Consider the following 21421-nt stretch of genomic DNA (forward strand, 5'->3'; position numbering starts at 1 on the left):
TACAGACACAGACAACACACAACTGTTATACACTCATAGACAACACATAACTGTTATACAGTCACTCACAGACAACACTCAACTGTTATACAGTCACTCACAGACAACACACAACTGTTATACAGTCACTTACAGACAACACACAACTGTTATACAGACACAGACAACACACAACTGTTATACAGTCACTTACAGACAACACACAACTGTTATACAGACACAGACAACACACAACTGTTATACACTCACAGACAACACACAACTGTTATACAGTCACTGACAACACACAACTGTTATACAGTCACTTACAACACTCAACTGTTATACAGTCACTTACAACACACAACTATTATACACTCACAGACAACACACAACTGTTATACAGTCACTTACAACACACAACTGTTATACAGTCACTTACAGACAACACACAACTGTTATACAGTCACAGACAACACACAACTGTTATATAGTCACTTATAGACAACACACAACTGTTATACAGTCACTTATAGACAACACACAACTGTTATACAGACACAGACAACACACAACTGTTATACAGTCACTGACAAACACAACTGTTATACAGTCACAGACAACATACAACTGTTATACAGTCACAGACAACATACAACTGTTATACAGACACAGACAACACACAACTGTTATACAGTCACTGACAAACACAACTGTTATACAGTCACAGACAACACTCAACTGTTATACAGTCACTTATAAACAACACACAACTGTTATACAGTCACAGACAACACACAACTGTTATATAGTCACTTATAGACAACACACAACTGTTATACAGTCACTTATAGACAACACACAACTGTTATACAGACACAGACAACACACAACTGTTATACAGTCACTGACAACACACAACTGTTATACAGTCACTGACAACACACAACTGTTATACAGTCACTTATAGACAACACACAACTGTTATACAGTCACAGACAACACTCAACTGTTATACACTCACAACACAACTGTTATACAGTCACTGACAACACACAACTGTTATAAAGACACAGACAACACACAACTGTTATACAGTCACTCACAGACAACACACAACTGTTATACACTCACAGACAACACACAACTGTTATACAGTCACTTATAGACAACACACAACTGTTATACAGTCACTTATAGACAACACACAACTGTTATACAGTCACTTATAGACAACACACAACTGTTATACAGACACAGACAACACACAACTGTTATATAGTCACTTATAGACAACACACAACTGTTATACAGACACAAACAACACACAACTGTTATACAGTCACTGACAACACACAACTGTTATACAGTCACTGACAACACACAACTGTTATACAGTCACTTATAGACAACACACAACTGTTATACAGTCACAGACAACACTCAACTGTTATACACTCACAACACAACTGTTATACAGTCACTGACAACACACAACTGTTATAAAGACACAGACAACACACAACTGTTATACAGTCACTCACAGACAACACACAACTGTTATACACTCACAGACAACACACAACTGTTATACAGTCACTCACAGACAACACTCAACTGTTATACACTCACAGACAACACTCAACTGTTATACACTCACAGACAACGCACAACTGTTATACACTCACAGACAACACACAACTGTTATACAGTCACTGACAACACACAACTGTTATACAGTTACAGACAACACACAACTGTTATACAGTCACTCACAGACAACACACAACTGTTATACACTCACAGACAACACTCAACTGTTATACACTCACAGACAACACTCAACTGTTAAACGGACACAGACAACACACAACTGTTATACAGTCACTCACAGACAACACACAACTGTTATACAGTCACTCACAGACAACACACAACTGCTATACAGTCACTGACAACACACAACTGTTATACAGATACTTACAGACAACATACAGCTGCTATACAGATACTTACAGACAACATACAGCTGTTATACAGATACTTACAGACAACATACAGCTGTTATACAGATACTTACATACAGCATACAGCTGTTATACAGATACTTACAGACAACATACAGCTGTTATACAGATACTTACAGACAACATACAGCTGCTATACAGATACTTACAGACAACATACAGCTGTTATACAGATACTTACAGACAACATACAGCTGTTATATAGATACTTACAGACAACATACAGCTGTTATACAGATACTTACAGACAACATACAGCTGCTATACAGATACTTATAGACAACATACAGCTGTTATACAGATACTTACAGACAACATACAGCTGCTATACAGATACTTACAGACAACATACAGCTGTTATACAGATACTTACAGACAACATACAGCTGTTATACAGATACTTACAGACAGCATACAGCTGTTATACAGATACTTACAGACAACATACAGCTGTTATACAGATACTTACAGACAACATACAGCTGTTAATATACAGATACTTACAGACAACATACAGCTGTTATACAGATACTTACAGACAACATACAGCTGTTATACAGATACTTACAGACAACATACAGCTGTTATACAGATACTTACAGACAACATACAGCTGCTATACAGACACTGATGACTACGGCTGACGACACTACTATTACGCCGTACAGGATGTAGGTATACTGTGTGACGTCAGCGGACTCTGTGGTGGTCTGTACTGTTGTTAATATAACCTCTAAAGTAATAATATTTGTCATTATTTAGGCAAATCTCCCTATGATAATCTTGTATCATTTATAGATCTTTCATCAATCGAAGTATTTATACCGTAAACCGGGAAAGTTTGGTTCAGCTTATTTTTGAAAATTTAAAAGAAAATGTAAAAGGTTTATCGGGAAGGGGGGTTGGGGTTATTTCTTCCAATCAGTACCAATGCTAACATTAAAGACGCACTTTTTCCCTGTTAATAGGTAGGAACAGTCATACATGTATGCATTACAATGTAAGATAATGAATAAGAATGATATATGTGCATATACAAAAAAGTTTCTAGATTAAAAACTTAGTTAAAAATCGCACCATGGCATTTTTCTTCTAAAAGATAATTTACAGTTCATGGACGAATCATCATTCATCTATAGCTATGCAAGCCTTAAAATGGATTGGTATGTTTCTATAACCTGGTATAAGGGCACCTGTGTTTATGTTGCCCGCCAGTTTACGGTAAAACGTCCCTACACTGGTTTTATTTTCATAAAAACGACACTTTACTATTTATATAGATTAATGTTTATTAGATGCGCAGAATTTCTAAATATTTATTAAATCTCCGGATTTATAATATGAAGTCCCCGAGGGTCTCTACAGCCCAGTCGCTAAGTACTTCGTTACTAGCTTAAAAGTACGGGTGTATATTTAATTGCTGTTATAGAATTTAGAAATTCATTTCAAAATTAAGGATTATCTCCCCCACGCATAGCTCGTATCCTTAGACGAATTTGACAGTTTTGACTCCACTTTTTTGGAACTCTGTTTTTCCCTAAAATAGCTCTAAAACTCTATGTTATCTCGGATTTCAAACATTTCGGTTGAGCATCACTGAAGAGACATTATTTGTCGAAATGCACATCTGGTGCATCAAAATTGGTACCGTATAAGTTTTACACATGAAACTAATAACCCAAAATTACATCCCAGACATTCTTCTTTTAGAATATGATATATTATTTTATGAGTGACTAAAGAGGAACGGTTATGTGAAAGTTTGACATTTAGCCTTACCAATGTCGCATCGAACCCCCGTCCATCCCGCAAGACAACCGCTGCGACAATGACCTTGGACACGGCCACAAGGTTCCCCATTAGCACAGTTCCCGCTGCAGTCTTTCCGACAGTTAACACCGTAATTCCCATCAACACATTCTGCAGGAAATTAAAAAGGAATGTATACATGTGATAGGAAAAGTCAAATCTCGAAGATACCTGAAAAACGTGAAGATAACGAGAAAACAAACACGAGAAACTGATGAATAAATGTCTCGAGATACGTGAAAATCGTAAACATAACAGGAAAAGAAACACAAGAAACTGATGAATAAATGTCGGGTAATACCTGCATGTGGAAATAAAAACACGGGAAAGTAATGAATATATGTTGGTCTGTCATTAACTTCTGTCCCAGTCAACGTAACATTAAAACGACGCTATACTAAGCTTTGTTCACAGCTAGACTACAGCCTTAATTAAAGCCGTTTTGATTTTGATTTTTACAACAAATTTCTAATTTCGAAGGTATTAGGACTAAGGGGTAGGACGGATGGACCACGTTTCGAAATTTTATTTTTATTTGCGTAAAAAAATTGAGTCAAAACTGTCAAATTCGTCTAAGGATAAGAGCTATGCGTGGGGGAGATAATTCTGAATTTTGAAATGAATTTCTAAATTCTATAACAGCAATTAAATATACACCCGTATTTTTAAGCTAGTAACGAAGTACTTAGCGACTGAGCTGTAGAGACCCTCGGGGACTTCATATTATAAACTAACGTTGTCATTTATCCATACATTCATGCGCTGTTAAACAATATCGAGTAGGACATCATGGCTATTATGAATATCAGTGTAATGCAACTTTGTAGCAGAGAACAAAAACACTACATGCCTCTCAAGTTATCCCTAAATATAGACTTAACACCCAAACTATTGCATGTGTACATTCTACAAGTAAAGTACATTTTTACTATTGAAAATAATTTTGTCTTTTGTTCAGCAATCAATACTCGTCTTTAAACAGTTTCTATGATGTCTTTAAACCTTTAGTGAATTACAATACCACACATGGCTAAAAAAAAAAGTCATTTTAAATCAAACCAAGTCACCTTGCTAATAGAATCCAACAGAAACGAAATGGATACATTTAAATACCAACAATCGAAACCTATAGTACGGATATACATACATATATCGATATTGATCAAAAGTAGAACTAACAGATCCCTATACCATTTTAATTAAGGAATTTGTGCTAACGTAGTAGTGGTATGTCTTTCCTGCCACCTGCCTACATGTAACGCTGTTTTGTATTTTGTCCAGGAAGATCATAATCCCTATGATCGTTTTTTTAATCGTGGGTATTTATGTGCTACATTTGAGTCATCTTTGACATACCCTTGTCGCATAGTTTTCCTTCCCAGCCCGCTACACAGTCTTCGGGACAGTTTCCGGTTACAGCATCACAGGACACGTTATTTGCGCAGTTTCCGGAACATCTGTATTGGCATGCGTCACCGTAAAAACCTGCGTCACAGGATGACTGGCCGGTTGCTGCAAATATAAGTCATCTGGATAAAATATAAGTCATCTGGATAAAATATAAGTCACGTGGATAGTATATAAGTCATCTGGATAAAATATAAATCACGTGGATAAAATAGAATACACGCCAGGATAAAATACATGTATAATTGTCATATGGGAAAATATATTACGTGATCGAATAATTCCATGTTTTTTGTTGTTCTTTTTTTCATTGACCTAGATCTAACAACCTCAAAATATAGCCAACAATTATTTCCTGTAGATCAAGTCTCCATTGGCCTGTTTCGATTGATTGATTGATCAAATATTGTTTAATGTCCCCCTCGAGAGTATTTCACTCATATGGAGACATCACCACTGCCGGTGAAGGGCTGCAAAATTTAGGCCTATGCTCGGCGCTTATGGCCTTTGCGAAGGGATGGATCTTTATCGTGCCACACCTACTGTGACACGGGACCTCGGTTTTTGCGGTCTAATCCGAAGGACCGCCCCATTTAGTGGCCTTCTACGACAAGTAAGGGGTACTTAGGACCTATTTTAACACGGATTCCCACGGAACGCCTGTTTCGATGTTTCTAAATACTTAATCATAAACAGAACAATTTTTCGCGGTCAATACGATGCGTTGTTATTCACCTTCATTTCCTATATAAAACTAAAACGATTTTGAACCAACATTTTAACTGTTAAAACAACTCTCACACTCGTAGTCTATTGACCGGTCAACAGTTTGTGACCGGGCACTAGCCTGCCTTCTTTCCATTGACGTCGCAAATCACGAGATTCTCGGTCTGTTGCTTTGTTTACGCAATGGCGAGGTTCGGTGATTTAACTGATGATGAAATACAGAATTTATTAAATGAAACGCTGAGCAGGAATACGAAAATTGTAATGATTGATTATTAATCGGATATTCTGTAGGTTTTCTTTTAAACGTACACAATTACACCAGTCTGGCTTGTTAAAAGTTCAAAGTCAACAAACCATGTGCATCTCGAATGAAGGTGTATAACAAAACAGGTTATTGACTGTGTCCTCGGACAACAACTGTTTTGTTTGACCCGAGCAACCCGGGCAACATATCCGTTCACGGGTCAAACAAAACAGCTATAGTCCTCGAACCCAGTCAATAACTGTATATCACCTACAAAGTACAATATTGACCGATAGGCCGGGTGAATATTGTACTTCATCTAACATTGTCAATAAAAGTATAACAGCCACCTAAATACAATATAATAATAATTTAAATATAGTATAATAAACATCTTATCAATGAAACAGCTGGATGGATAACAATAAAACACTCATCTATAAAATACAACATCAATTTGGGTGACAATACATTGATTTTATTATAATAAGCCATCTGTTGTCTATATTTGGTTGTCGTAATTCAGCTTGTTCCTTTTTATATAGATGTTTTCCAATGAATTCAGAGGTCATTCAGCTTTTATCGAGAATCGAGGAAATCATATACTTATCAATGACGAGACATCAATTGATGAATAAATAAAGGCAAACCTGAACTTACCCTTAACGTGCGACGCCGCTATGTTTAGAACAAGGAGACAGGCAAGATGTCGAAGCATATTGAAAGTGAAAAAAAATGTTGCAAGTGGAAGTTATATAATTTGATCTGTTAAGCTGTTACGGGAATTTATGCGTAGAATATCAATTTTCGTCATTGAAGTGATAATAAAAATAAATAAATAGCATTTATAACCGCATTTGAAAATCGTCAATTTCATGGGAATTGATTTAGGTATTTTATTTAATTTAAAAGTTGTGTGATTTTTGTGTGGGTAAATGACATTGTTAAAAAATTCGGTAAATTGACATTTCTTTCTATATTTAATTGCACTTCTCTGATCTACTTTTGATAAAAATGGATTTGAAACGGAAAGAAATGCATGACTGACTTGAGAAATCATGTTAGAAAACAATTTCAGACGTAAATGCATTGATCCAGAACACATATTTCATCATAAATTATGGATATACCCCACTTGCTTCTATGATTAAACAGGCTTGAGGTTTTTTAAAAAAAATCTCCGTATCAGTATAAAAAGACATTATCGACTTTAAAACTTATTTCTTTTGAATTTGATAACTTTCTGTTAAATGTTTCGCATTTACTTTACTAATTGCAATGTATCGAATAGCGAATTCACCGTGAATTGTACTTTTCTCTCATTTGCAAATAATTGGGACAACGAGAAACCATAATCAGAGTTTTAAAATGGCATCAAAGTCCACTTGCAGATGTTCGAATTCGAGCTACACGGTATTTCTGATATCCAGTTGAATTTAGTTTCTTCCGGCAACCCTACTACATGTACATAGCAGTATGGGTTCCCTGTTGTCATAAGTATGTAACACTGTTGTTAAGTCATGTCATTACTATCATTAATGTTATTTGTTTTACACATGGCCAATAACCATTACTTGTTGATGTTTTGCGCCAATAAGGAATTTGAATTCAAATTCATATTGAATTTATACCAGTCAACCCGAAGACTACATCAAGGGAGACGCGAATTTCATTTATATGTGGTAATTTTCACAAGCGCATGAGATTTATATCACTCACAAAGAGCTAGAGCCACGAAAGGTCAAAATCGGCCCATTCTTTGAATTTAATGAAATTGTCCAAATTGAATCTTCTGACAATGTACTTCATGAAAAAATAAAATATAGCATGATATTGCTTCCTTTGATGGAAAGGGTTACTTGGAAAGTTGCTTTTGTATAACGTTACGTCGGCAGATGTTAACGTGATTAAAACATGTACGAGGGTTGTCTCAAAATTCCGTGGACAAGCGGCGTTTTTCAATAATCTAACGTCACTGAGAAATTAAACTTTCACAACATGAATAGCGAACAGTTTTCAATAAAAAAAAATGTAAAAAAAAAATTAATATTAATTGACATTGAATAGGAAAAATTCAGGTTTTTCATTATAGGGAACCATAAAGCGGCGCAGGGTAAAAAAAAAAATTTAAAAAAAGGGGATTTAATATAATCAAAAAGAAATTACAATCGCTGGAAAAAAAAACCCACACTTTGTTCATTTTATTTCTGACAGTATATTTTTATAGAGGAATTTTGTTTAGATATTCATTTATATATCTGGAAAATGTTTATCAGTATGACGGAATATTTAAATGAATTATGATATATCGTGCGACAGTTAGATGCAAATATATCCAGCGAAATGATGACGCTATTCGGGGGAAAAAGACGTCGGACCGCACGAGAGATCGAAGAAATTTTGGGAATCAGCAAACAGTCTGTTCACCGCATTCTATCGGATAATTTTGGTCTCGGTCGCTTACACAATCAAAGTACTGAAAGTACTCATGGGAGTTGAACATTGTGGAAATTCAGTTAGAACAGATAGCACTGGAAGGGTAGGGGGATAAATGACTGAATATTATCATGATTTTAGATACAAATCAACTGTTGTTGTTTTTCAAAGCGTTACAACAGCAAACATGGATAATGGAAGGCCCATAGGCCACAACGCTCCTCGAGTAACTGAAGTCGTGTTGTTGTTTTCTAGAATTTCACCCCTTTATATTCTCATGAAAAATGTGACCACATATTATGGCCCAAACATTCAAATCAATATTGTTAGCACTGGCTTGCAGTTATGAAGAAGTTTTTTTCCCCCTGTATATATACATTCAAGTTTAATCCTAGTTGTAGCTAATTCTAAGGATTCATTACTTGAAAAGGTAGTCCAATATGCTAAACTGTCACCTGAGTATACTACAGTCCTGTAGAGGATCAATGGAATGGTAAATAATTGTATAATAACTCAAAATAAATGAAATGCAACAAAATTAAAAATCGTCCGGCATCGGAGATGCACAAGCCGAGTTACGCAAGGAATGGACATAGAGGGAACCGGCAGAAAAGTTTGCAAGAATTATCAAGCAGGGAGCAAAATTTTGCGTACATAAATTTCAGCCAACTTAAATCCTTTGTGACCTTGACCTTTAACCCTTGACCAAAATCAATAGGCTTCTTTGTCTCATCAAGGGCGATAATCCATCTAAGTTTAATTGAGATCCTATAATTTGTTAAAAAATTATAGTGCAGAAAACAAAATTTTCTCCAAATTTCAGTCTATTTATAGCCCTTGACCTTTGACCTAGTGACCCCAGAATCGATAGGCTTTCTGGTCTTACTGAGGGTGACAATCCATCTAAGTTTGATTGAGATCGTATGATTCGTTCAAGAGCTATGGTGCGGAAAACAAAATTTTCTCCAAATTTCAGTCTATTTATAGCCACTGTGACCTTGACCTTTGACCTAGTGACCTCAGAATCGATAGGCTTCCTCATCTTACTGAGGGTGACAATCCATCTAAGTTTGAATGAGATCCTATAAAGCCGAGTTCGACTTCATCGCAACTCCGCTAAAAATGAAACACTAGTCAAATAATGTTATTTATTGCCAAGGTATTTGGGATATTATACTGTGGCTCAAACAGGGGGTGAATGAACCTGACAGTATGGGAAGCATATAGTGGAATCAGACTTGTGATGCTGGAAATCTATAGTGATTAATAAACTATACATGTACAAGATCCATAACTATTTTTTTTCAGTTTGTGAGGGAGAATCCTCATGTCTCTTTCATCTGTAGACAAATAAACTGTAGACAAATAAACAATGTGTTTTGACCAGAGCAATTTCCAATCCTTTTTGCAGCATAAATTCAACATTGTGGCAACTGGGTTAAACTTTGATAGTGAAGTAATACATGGCAGCACCTTATCCCATGCTCTTAAAATTTCTGTTTGACACACACTCATGACATCCACTCAAACATTACAGAGTGCAGCAAAATCCCATTGTAATAGGAGATTCAAAATGGATAACTGGTACAAAATATGGTACATATTATTCGAAAAGGATAATGAATTTGACATATTGATGTTTTGAAAAAGGAAATTCTGACATCGGGGCTCTAAGCGTTTTCAAACGTTGTCATTTGATAAAAGTGTTCTACATTTTTAAAAATAGAGATTAATATGTCTTTACATACATAGGTGAGGAAGTTTCCATTATTCCTAGCCGAGACATACCATGTATGCGCAAAAAATTCATAAACAAATATCAAAATACTCACGTAGAAAATGTGGACCTTACCGTCATCAAGCGCAGCGAAACACTCCATTTCGAGATTTTCGCCGACGAAAGCTCGGTAACAGTAATGAATAAGGTACACTCATTTTGTATCTATTTTGTGACTTTCTTTATTAAAAGGAACAGTTCTCTAATGTGTAACGTGCAATTACTACGTAATTCAATAACTTGAAGCATGAAGCAGTTTCACTTTGCAACCGGATATAAGAAATTTTATTTCGTATTCCGATCCCGATCGAAAGTTGTTGACTGGGAATGACGTGTTTTAATTCAATATACATGTAACATCAAGCATTTTTTATATCACATTAAAAAAAAACCAAATATATACACATACACAATGTTGTAGAGTTATTTCTTGTAAATTTTCTGAGGTTTCGCACCATATTCGATATTTCGCGCCACGGTGTCAATAGGTCTTGTGTGCAGTTGTCGTTCGTTTCCCTATCAATGTTTATAGGTGACGCTGCGCTACAAACGACAATTTTCAACCTTATCTTTTATTTTTCTATGTATATCAGTATCAATGTGATCGAAATCTTGTATTCAAATTGATTTGAATACAATATCATTGCATTTACTTACATGTCAATTATCAAAATTAGATTAATTCAGAAAAGTTACATGGATTATTTAATGGCGGATGTTTATAAAAGTTTATGTTGATTTACCTAGGAGTAAATCAGCTGACACAGAACCCCTGCTGACGACCACTATACAAATCAATACAAATTACTGCGCAGAAAAGTGCGTGATGACCCAGGGAGATTGAACATAGTTCAACTCCCAAAAAGCAATGCGAATGGCTCTTTGATGGGGATGGAATACACAACGAGACAGATGGGGGACTTGAGAGTACACTTCTAGATCTAGGACGTTTCGGTGTTGGGCAGTAGTTGTCGTCAGCTCCTTCTTCCGATTTAGAATTTGTAGATTTTCTGTCTGAAGCGTAGTATTTGTGTCTACATGCATTACACAATGTGTCATGTTCATGTTTGACAGAGACAAAAAAGTGTTTTTGTAGAAAGCGAATTTCAGGTTAAGTTATTTTCCTTCTTTCTCGTGGCTTTGTTCTTTTGTTGCATAAAACACATGGAAAATACTTAGGTCCTGTTCCAGGCATTCTAAAATAAACGAATATTCAACTTTATCAATATTTTATGGTTTACGCGGTTTATAATATCGTTCAGCAGCTGTCTTTACATTGCACGCATTTCTACACATCTTCATAATAAAATGTTAAAATGTTTTAATGATTAATTATAATTAAGCTCAGCGTTTAACATTATATCAGATATACATACTGAAATGTACAGCTTAATTTACTATACTGTGTACTAATTAGGGGCGGGTACAAAGGTGTTGTCACGCGTAAAGGGGGGGGGGGTGAAGATTTTTTACCGATGGGGTGGGAATCCCCAAACAAATCTACCACTGCTTTTGAATTCATAAATCAAAACTAATTAACCAATTTCATACACAGAAAAAAAAATATTTTTTGTAATATGTATACAGATTTATTTTGCATGGTAATCAAAAATGATATCTTATTTCTTAAATAACTTCAATATTCATGTGAAATACATTTCTGGTTACTCGTATATGTTGGGGGGGGGATACAGATAACAGGGGATTTGGACACGGGACCTTTCGCTTGCAGAGCAAGTGCGTTAACCACTGCGCCACTGTGACTTACTACTTGACAATTATAAGTTATATATAATTCTTTGTTAAAAGCTACAATTTATATATAAAATGTCTGTAATATTCAACAAGATATTTTTGTATCATAAACATTAGATTGTAGGTAAGTCTTTTGACATTATCTACGAACATGCAACATTAATTTCATATTTATCTGCACGGCATACTAGTTATAAATAGGCTCGTCTTGTCCGCGAAATCCTATAGGCCTATGCAGCCTATCTTTAGGTACACTAACTCGTTTTAAATGTTATATTTGGGGGATGGTTATTAAACATGGAAAAAATACGATACTGTACTTTACTCAAGATATCAAAGTATAATTCGATTATCATAAAACTAGCCCATGTACTGAGCACGTCATGTTGACGCCCAGTCCCGGCCATTTGTTTACATGATGTATGCATCGGCGATCGGCGGATCTGGTATTTTTTTTAAAGACAGTGAATGTTTAAAGGCTTTAGAATTTTATTTCACACCCTTTCCGCAGCATTTCTTCTAAAGTGTGGTAAAATAAAAAAATGGGGGCTAGTGATTATTGACCAACACTCCAAATTGCTATTCCCTAACCTGAGACGAAATTTATAGGTACCGCAGTATACCGTGTATGCCTATCTAGAGCAAAAAGGGACTGAAATGTTGATCATATGTTTATATAAAGCCAAGTCGTTAAATAATAATTCTAGGAAACAAACTGTAATCACTTACCTATTAACTCTGGAATTCTGGAGGAATTGTTGTTTTAAAATATTCGTGCCGCTGAATCCGGTCCGTTTACGGCTTTGATTTTATAAATTATAACAACAACTATTTAATTTATTTCGATATGAGCAAGATTACAACCACGAAAAGTTTTATACAGAAAAATATTGTGTATTCAGACAACTCATTGTCCAAATATCGTCATAGTTTACGTTATAGCTCGTAGTAAAATAAGCTCAATACAAATGCTATGTTAATCGAATTATCTCCCTATGATTGTATTGCGCTTTCATGTTTACATTTATGTGACAGTTAAACATCAATGTATCGGCGAAATAAAAAGAACACAAGAAGATAATTGGTGTCTATTGATTATTTTATTAGCATATTCAACATTTGAGATAAATTGGACCTAAAAGCAAAGGCATACACTGTCCAAATATCAATGTTGAACTGATTATTGTCATCAGATAATTCGACGATGATCATCCGAAATCTATATTTCATTCCTCGATCATACATGTACATAAAACTTTTCAAAATAATTGGGATATATGCTTTGAGATCCTATGTGAAAATTTATCATTTCATAATGTTTTATAAGGACACGTCTATTTTTGAAATGAGAAACTATCATCATTCGATGCATAAATTATGTTTGTGAAAGACCTAAAACAAGAAATTTATGTATGGCCGCTTTCATCGAACAAATTAAATCCAACATTTAATTCTGCAGTTTTCATTTCTTTACCCATGTCAGAATTTTTAATTTGTTCGTTGAATGTGGCCAAACTGAAATTTTGAATCAAAGTTCCAAAATTTGTCATTTTTAGAGAAAAATGTGCAAAGTCACGTGTTATGACATCTACGGCACAGTTATGACGTCACAGAATTAACATTTTGATATGAATATATTTACTACGATGTATATTGACAATATTTAGTGCAATATTTGTTTGTTAAGTTTCAGATAATTTTTCATAAAAATACAGGCCGATTTTGACCGTTCGTGGCTCTAGCTCTTTGTTTTTAAAAAGTACAGTAGTAAATTTGAAATTGTAATTTGAATATTTCTTAGGAATTTTAAGTCTATGGAAACCAAGAAAATTAATTTATTATTCAATAATTATCATTAGCAGTCATGGGTTTGTTCTTTATCAACTACCGCTTATAGCCATGCGATAGTATGGTGCAACAATATGGCGTTTGATACTTATTCATTCAATATCTTCCTAAATGTTTTTTACACTTTGTACAGAATTTGGAAGGGTCGCTTCCATTAGCCAAGTGTCACTTAATACCCTTGATAGCACAGATAATCAATAGAAATTAAGGAGGCCACTTTTGTTTTTCACAACTCCGGTAGATAAGGAAATGTTAAGATTTCTGCCAGGACTTTGGAAATCGGCCGGTATTCAAAGAGAACCGGTTTTCTGAGGGGCCGGTTTGGAGAAGTTTCACTGTATTTGTATGAATGAAAATAAAATAAATGCAGGGAGTAAAAGTAAAATAAAATACTAAGATATCGTTGGCATGTCTTCCCGTTCTCTTAATGATTTCTGCTTACTTTGTTATATATGTAATAAACCTTTTGATTTTACAAAATGCTGATCTCCCCCCCCCCCCCCCAAATTTCCGTTCCGTTTGTAATAGCCTTCCTATGTCACAGAACGACTGAGACATGAAACAAGTTTAGGAAACATTCCGTATCACCAGAAATAAATAACAACCCCCTTCACTTAAATCTATTCTTACCAGAGCCTGATTTACCAGTGACATCCCGGAACACCCCAACGTCAACACATTGAGGTGCGCTCTGTACACAGCCATGACAGACGGGTCCCAAATATTCTTCAAATACGGGTGTATCGGGTAGTTCGCAAGTAAAGCGTCGATAGCATGCATGTGTTGCCGGTGTTGTAGAGTGAACCTTCCCCTATAATGGGACTTTCCCTCGGAAGCCTTGCTCTAGAGTGAGCCTTTCCCCGGAAGGCTAGAGCAAGTCTGCTGGGGGGGGGGGGGGGGAGACTCACTCTAGAGCCAGACTCCCGGGGAAAGGCTCACTCTAGAGCAGGAGAACCCCGGGGAAGTATCACCTCAGTGTCAGACTTCCCGTGTGAAGACCTACTCTATCACTAGTTGTAGAGTCAGACTTCTCCCCAGCAGGACTTCCCACTTCATTTATCCTGGTAAACTACTACCACTTTATGGAGATTGTTTAGATACCAAGACCTTTTTCAGCAGGGCATTAAATGATTTTGCTTAAGTCGTTCATTAAACTCAAGAGAAGAATACGGTGAATAAAACACATTGGATTTAATAAGTCATTTTAGAGGTAGGCAGGTAGGTAAGTAGGTAGGTAATTCCCTGCTCGATAAACTAAAATTTATTTTATAGTTTGCACAGGAGGGGATGAAACCGGGGGTTTACCTCTAGAGCAAGACTTCAAGAGGGTGTTATGGCTCTAGAGTGAGTCTTCCCCCTGGGGGTAAGGTTTATTCTAGAGCAAGTCTGCTGGGGGAGGGGGGGGGGCTCACTCTAAAGCGATACTACTGGGGAGAAGGTTCACTCTAGAGCCAGACTTCCGGGTGGAAGTATCACTAACGGGGGGAGGGGGGGGGGGGGGGGGGTCTGGCTCTATAACAACGGCGCACCACGTCTCCGGAAATTGATATTACGTTTCCACAGATATCTTACCTGAATTACAGATCAAGACAAAGCATTTCTATTACAAATTTTAAACTTCTGACAATAAAGCATACATCACTGCATACAATACTAACATTCATTATTAATTATAAGCTATAGCACTATATTAAATGTTCTAAAGTGTATGTGTATAAATTTAGTCCCGGTGAACATTTTACATGCCTGTTCGGGCACCAAACTTGTACCCGACAGCACTTAAAATATGAATTCGGAAAATTTCATGTTTCATATTGTTCGCATATCCTGACAAAATATAAATACTTCTCCCTTCATTAGTTTACTATTACAGCCCCCCCCCCCCCCCCCCCCCCCCCCATTATTTGACTTCCTTTATATCAAGACGTCATAATGAATTTTACTAAGCCTAAGAAATACATCATCACAACAGAACCAGTATGCAGATGTGTCGCCAAACAATTAAACTTCTGGTGAGGAATGAAGCTACTAGTGTCTTTTAGCTAAATAATGTATTTCAATTTTACTTCAATAACCAACAAAATACCAATGCTTTCACATTTATCTTTTACCGCCAATCCCCCGTCCATGCGTTCCCATACTTCACACGTGTGGTGACACTATGCGCCTTGATATATATTTGTTCACATGCATGCATGTCATACTTACTATTTTATACAATGTATGAATCATCTGGGGTGGGCTTTTTTTCAATTTATATATCTATATCATTGTAAAGTGGTGATGATATTCACATAAATTAACGATTGTTATTTAATTGAAATACGCTTTAATAACCCTTCTCTTTGTAAAATATATCAATAAAAGGTTATCAATCTCGTAACGCTTACAAGCAACACAAAATAGAGAGTTGGGCAAACACGGATCCTTGGATATACCAGAGGTGGGATTAGGTGCCTGGAGGGAGTAAGCATCTCCTGTCGACTGGTCACACCGGCCGTGAGCCCTATATTTTGGTTGATCTAGCACCTGCTATCATTTACGTGCCGGTAGTTCAAAGTAAATCAGTGATTCGCGACAGGTAAACAGCTTTTGTACGTTTTGATCCTGCATATTTTGATAATGAACTTTTATAAAAGCAATAATTCAATACAAGTATCAACACTTCTCCGTGAATTACGTCCCTTTGCGGGATCAGCCAAAGGTCAATCGGTGAAAAACCAAGTTTTCCTTCTTAACCAAATGTAAAACGTGATTACTCTGCATTTTAGCTAATTATCAAGCTTTCGTACATTTGTATTGATTGCCCCACCCAAGGGCTTATTATAGTTGATTACAACTGATGGGGAAAAGCTACCGATCAGAAAAACACAAAGGCCATCGTGGGGAAATATGATTTTTATCCGGGAGATTGCGAACAAGGGACATAACTTGCGCGAAGTGTTGATACGTGAATAAGTACTGTGTATTGCGCATTAGAGAAACAAAAATTGATTCATGATCTTCATAGACGCAATATTTTGATTCTCCATTTTCTTACTGTGGTATGCATGGAGACGCTTATCACTTTTTTTCTTTATTTATAAGAAATATTCAATTGCTAGATCCAAATTATTGCTAAGGTTAAATGAATGGGTTATTATTGATACACATCTTCTACTTTGGGGTGATAATGTCTTATCTACCGAATTAGGTAACTGTGTTTTCCTTATGGACAGAGGTATATTGATGAAACTAATTTAACTGATGATCATATTGCATTGTTTATCTATAGATGACCATGATTGCATTCTCTGTGTATTATTTTGAATGACAATTGCGTGTTATTAGGATATATGGAGAAGAAGTCGGTAAGTTGTATGAAGTTGCCTCTGATCCCTTTGTACATGAAATGTGACGATAATGAACAGTGACCAATCTCATAACTCCTATAAGCAATACAAAATAGAGAGTTGGGCAAACATGGACCCCTGGATATATCAGATACTTTAAATATCATGAATAGAATACGTTCAAATCAATCAAAGAAACAGATGAGCATACGCTGACTATGAGTCCCCGATACTACAAGTACAAATATGCACGCATTTTATTATCTTTGTTAAAAATATCTTGGTTGCTGGCTTCCGATGATTTCACATATGTGACGTTTCACAGTTTGGAGAGTAATTGTTCAGCTGATAATGAAAACATAATACATCTTCTTTGAAAGCATAGAGGTGGCTGACACAGTCGGTGACTTGCAGAACAAGAGTGCCAAGGAAAGGGACATGATTTATATTTGTAGTTCCCCATACGCGTGGACGTACATCCGGTATCACTCGTGTCAGCCGGGTGACTTACTGATATTGGTCTGCGTCCGTCGTCCGTTCACAATTGAACATATTTAACTTCTTGAAACTTGTCCTACATTGTTTATATGTGAACATTGAAATAACGTATTCTTTAATGCTAATGAGGCTAAAATGAAACTGAATGAATTTTTGGAGGAGCAATATTGTAAATTTCCTGATGACAGAGGTAAGGAGTTTGGTACCATGGCGACCCAAACATGATCATAGTGATTAAATGTGTGCGTTGACTTTTTATCTTCTTCCTGATAGCTAACCTTCCATTTTTTCCACCAAATTTGGTATGAAAAATATATGGGATAAAGGGGGACATAAATTGTAAAATTTGGGACTCCTGCATCCCCGAGGCCTTAGGGGCGGGGTAAAAAAAACTGCCAAAAATTTATAAATGTATAAGGTCTTCTCTATAACAGCATATATGTAAAAAGTAAATGTATAATCATGTAGAGAAGGAAGGCATCTATCGAAATTATAGAGTTCATGATCCCTGAAGTATAGGTTCTGATTTCAGGGTGGAGCCAAACTTGGCATGTGTTGGTTATGTGTAAAACATTGACTTAAAACCTTCTCTTACATGTATGATATGGATGAAAAGCTATGATAACGAACAGTGATCAATTTCATAAATCCCATGATGAATAAAATATTAAGGTTCTCAATCCTGAATATAGCTACAGTGTATTCTACATGTATTTATTCCTCTCATTGACTGAACGCTAAATGATAACTAAGTGGATATTGAGAAGGAGCAAGAAGTCATTTACCAAATAAGGTTACCACAATTATGTAAACTTACTAAATTGACATTTTACAAATCTGCTAGTATGTCACCAAAATTCATGCCGCTACTGCACGTCATCAGATAAACGAAATAAGGAATATCTAATATTCCAGAGAGGATCCCTTATTTTTGTCGCATGATCATATCAATCACGTGACCCGATATTTATACATTTTAAAGTCCTAGCAATTGGCACAAGTGAAAGATACCTTAGAATGGAAATGTAATTAGAGAGCATGTAAATCCGGATCTGATTTACGTGAAAAGCGCTGGGCGGATCCCAGAAAATTCCCTAGCATCGTTATTATGTGACGAATAATGTGGAGCGTCTATGATATGTAACATGCTGCATACCTGATCTATATGCATCTGTGCTGTATGATTTTTTTTAAAAATTTGTATTGTATGTTTTCCACTGGTATTGTATTTTAGTTTTCATTTGTTTTACAATTTTGAATGTGTTCTCATTTTCACATTCCAATATTTAATTGCTCGTGTTGTTCATTTACAACCTATGGTGAATGTAAATATATGTAATTTATATATTATGAGCGTGAACAAGAAAAGCAATACTCTTGTTTGACAAGCAAGCATGGGAACCACGTGATATACAGATATATGTAACATGTCGAACTGGAGCATTATTCCATTAGGTACATGCATCTTGAAAATTTGTCAAAAATCTAACCTTATAAATAAAAGAGGTAACCATGTATTTCGATATTTATAAAAAGAGTTCAGAAAAGTGTGTTTAGTGTATTGTGCGAGTCTGTGTCAAAGTAGAATGTGTACTAGAATAAGTACATTATTGGCTATTGGAAAATAAATATACCAGCTTAGTGGCCTCTCTCCCACGTTTACTGATTGGGACTTTTAGGTAGACAGAATACAACTAAAATTGGTAAAGTATTGAGTAGAACGATATCAGGATTTGAGAAATTTGGGCTTGGCAAGTAAACTTGTACTTCAAATAACACCCCACCCCACCCCCGCATTCGTTGTGAAATCAAGTGAACTCTTTTTCTTTGACATATATGCTTGAACTTCATATCTGCACGACCCTAAGCTTCATAAAAGATAGAAGGGTATATAAAAGATTACGGTGCCAAACTCTTTATCATGCTGAGTTTGTTTTACCTAGTGGTAAAATACCTATCCGAAAAGCAATATTTTGTGGATAACTTTTTGTGCATGTACATTTCGTCAAATTATAGGGCTGGGGGAAGGGGGGGGGGGTTACAGCCGTATTTGATGTTTATTTCTATCCAAGGTACAATACAATGAATTCCAGGAATTTTAGAAGTAATCTGTTAAAAACAAAAGCACGATGAAATCATGAGATTATATGCATATAATCAGGCACATTGGATATTTACTTTAAAGGGAGAGAGGGCAGCCGGAGAAGTTGGTTCCACAATTGTTTGAACAGTCGTATCTAACAAAATTCGAAAAGAAATCCTAAATTGTTTAGGCATACAGTGTGAAACGATAACAAATCGATGAAAGGTGGAGAATATAGGCGCGGATCTAGAATATCTTCAAAGGAGGGAGGGGTTGAACCAGCGGATGAAGTTTTTTATATCATGATATGTATTTCCTTCTTTTTTTTGTCTGCATGGGATTTTATAGGTTAGCTACCAAATAAAATAACTTTAAAAAAAATAAAATGACAAACGGATTTATAATGTTTATTGCGAAGGGATGAGATCAACAGTTCAGTGTCTGACAAGTAAAAACTAAATACACATAGTTTTCATCAACAACTTCCTCCTGAAAATGATAAATAATCAGTGTATGAAAATCGATGTCGGATGACGTACTAACAGGAGCACGGCAAATATGTCAGAGTTGTAGAACTTTGCTTTAGTTAGTATCGGTCATCATCAAACTGTGACATAGTTTGTTTTGTTACATGTGAATAAAGGAGGGTCAGCAGTATATAACCTGACCTTTTGAATTTTCATAACCATTTTCAGGGTAGTTTATTCGTTATATGGGTTAACCTATGTGTATGATATGTTTGAATCTCGCAGAATTTATTTTTTTAATGTAACAATAAATTGCACTTTTACAAGAGTTTATGCAAAATATATTACACCATCTCAATATTATCCCTTTATTATGAATTTTATTGGGTTTTCAGACATCACCAATCTTCCTTCAACATACATCATCAAACCTCCCTCAATATACATCCTCAATCCTCCCTCAACATACATCCTCAATCCTCCCTGAACATACAACATCAAACCTCCCTCAGCTTACATCACCAATCCTTCCTCAACATACATCCTCAATCCTCCCTCAACATACATCCTCAAACCTCCCTCAACATACATCCTCAAACCTCCCTCAGCTTACATCACCAATCCTCCTTCAACATACATCCTCAAACCTCCCTCAGCTTACATCCTCAAGCCTTCCTCAACTAACATCTTCAAGCCTCCCTCAACTTACATCCTCAAGCATCACTCAACATACATACTCAAGCCCCCTTCAACTTACATCATCAAACCTCCCTCAACTTACATCCTCAAGCCTCCCTCAACATACATCCTCAATCATCACTCAACATACATATTCAAGCCTCCCTCAACATACATCCTCAAGCCTCCCTCAACTTACATCCTCAGGCATCCCTCAACGAGACAGAAGCAAATACCTCGCAGATCTTTAAGATGTGTACGAAGACCCAAGCTCGAAAACTGTGAGAATACACATGTAGTTATAACAATTACCATGGATTCACTTTGTAAATTAACATTTCCTAAAAACTGA

General features: G+C 36.0%; 2 protein-coding genes across 2 annotated transcripts in view; one reads left to right on the forward strand and one right to left on the reverse strand.

The window, feature by feature from the left end:
- Positions 1-6913, reverse strand: part of LOC125663105 (multiple epidermal growth factor-like domains protein 10) — an 8846-nt gene extending 1933 nt beyond the window's left edge. Inside the window, exons 1-4 of the mRNA XM_048895419.2 lie at positions 6856-6913; positions 5172-5327; positions 3786-3926; positions 2607-2739 (exon numbers count right to left, since the gene is read on the reverse strand). Coding sequence (XP_048751376.2) covers positions 2607-2739; positions 3786-3926; positions 5172-5327; positions 6856-6913 — 488 coding nt within the window. The remainder of the gene's footprint in view (positions 1-2606; positions 2740-3785; positions 3927-5171; positions 5328-6855) is intronic.
- Positions 6914-17976: 11063 nt separating this feature from the next.
- On the forward strand, positions 17977-21421 carry LOC125663106 (uncharacterized). Its single transcript, XM_048895420.2, has 2 exons — positions 17977-18031; positions 20904-21421. Exons 1-2 carry the CDS (start codon positions 17977-17979, stop codon positions 21419-21421), a joined length of 573 nt encoding a protein of 190 aa, XP_048751377.1.

This window comes from Ostrea edulis, chromosome 8 (genome assembly GCF_947568905.1).
Source record: "Ostrea edulis chromosome 8, xbOstEdul1.1, whole genome shotgun sequence".
NCBI classification, from domain to species: Eukaryota; Metazoa; Mollusca; class Bivalvia; order Ostreida; family Ostreidae; genus Ostrea; species Ostrea edulis.

Coding starts and splice junctions, on each gene's coding strand:
- LOC125663106 (XM_048895420.2), top strand. CDS start 17,977: ATGAAACTGAATGAATTTTTGGAGGAGCAATATTGTAAATTTCCTGAT. Junction 18,032..20,903: donor TAAATTTCCTGATGACAGAG/GTAAGGAGTTTG, acceptor AACCTCCCTCAG/CTTACATCACCAATCCTTCC.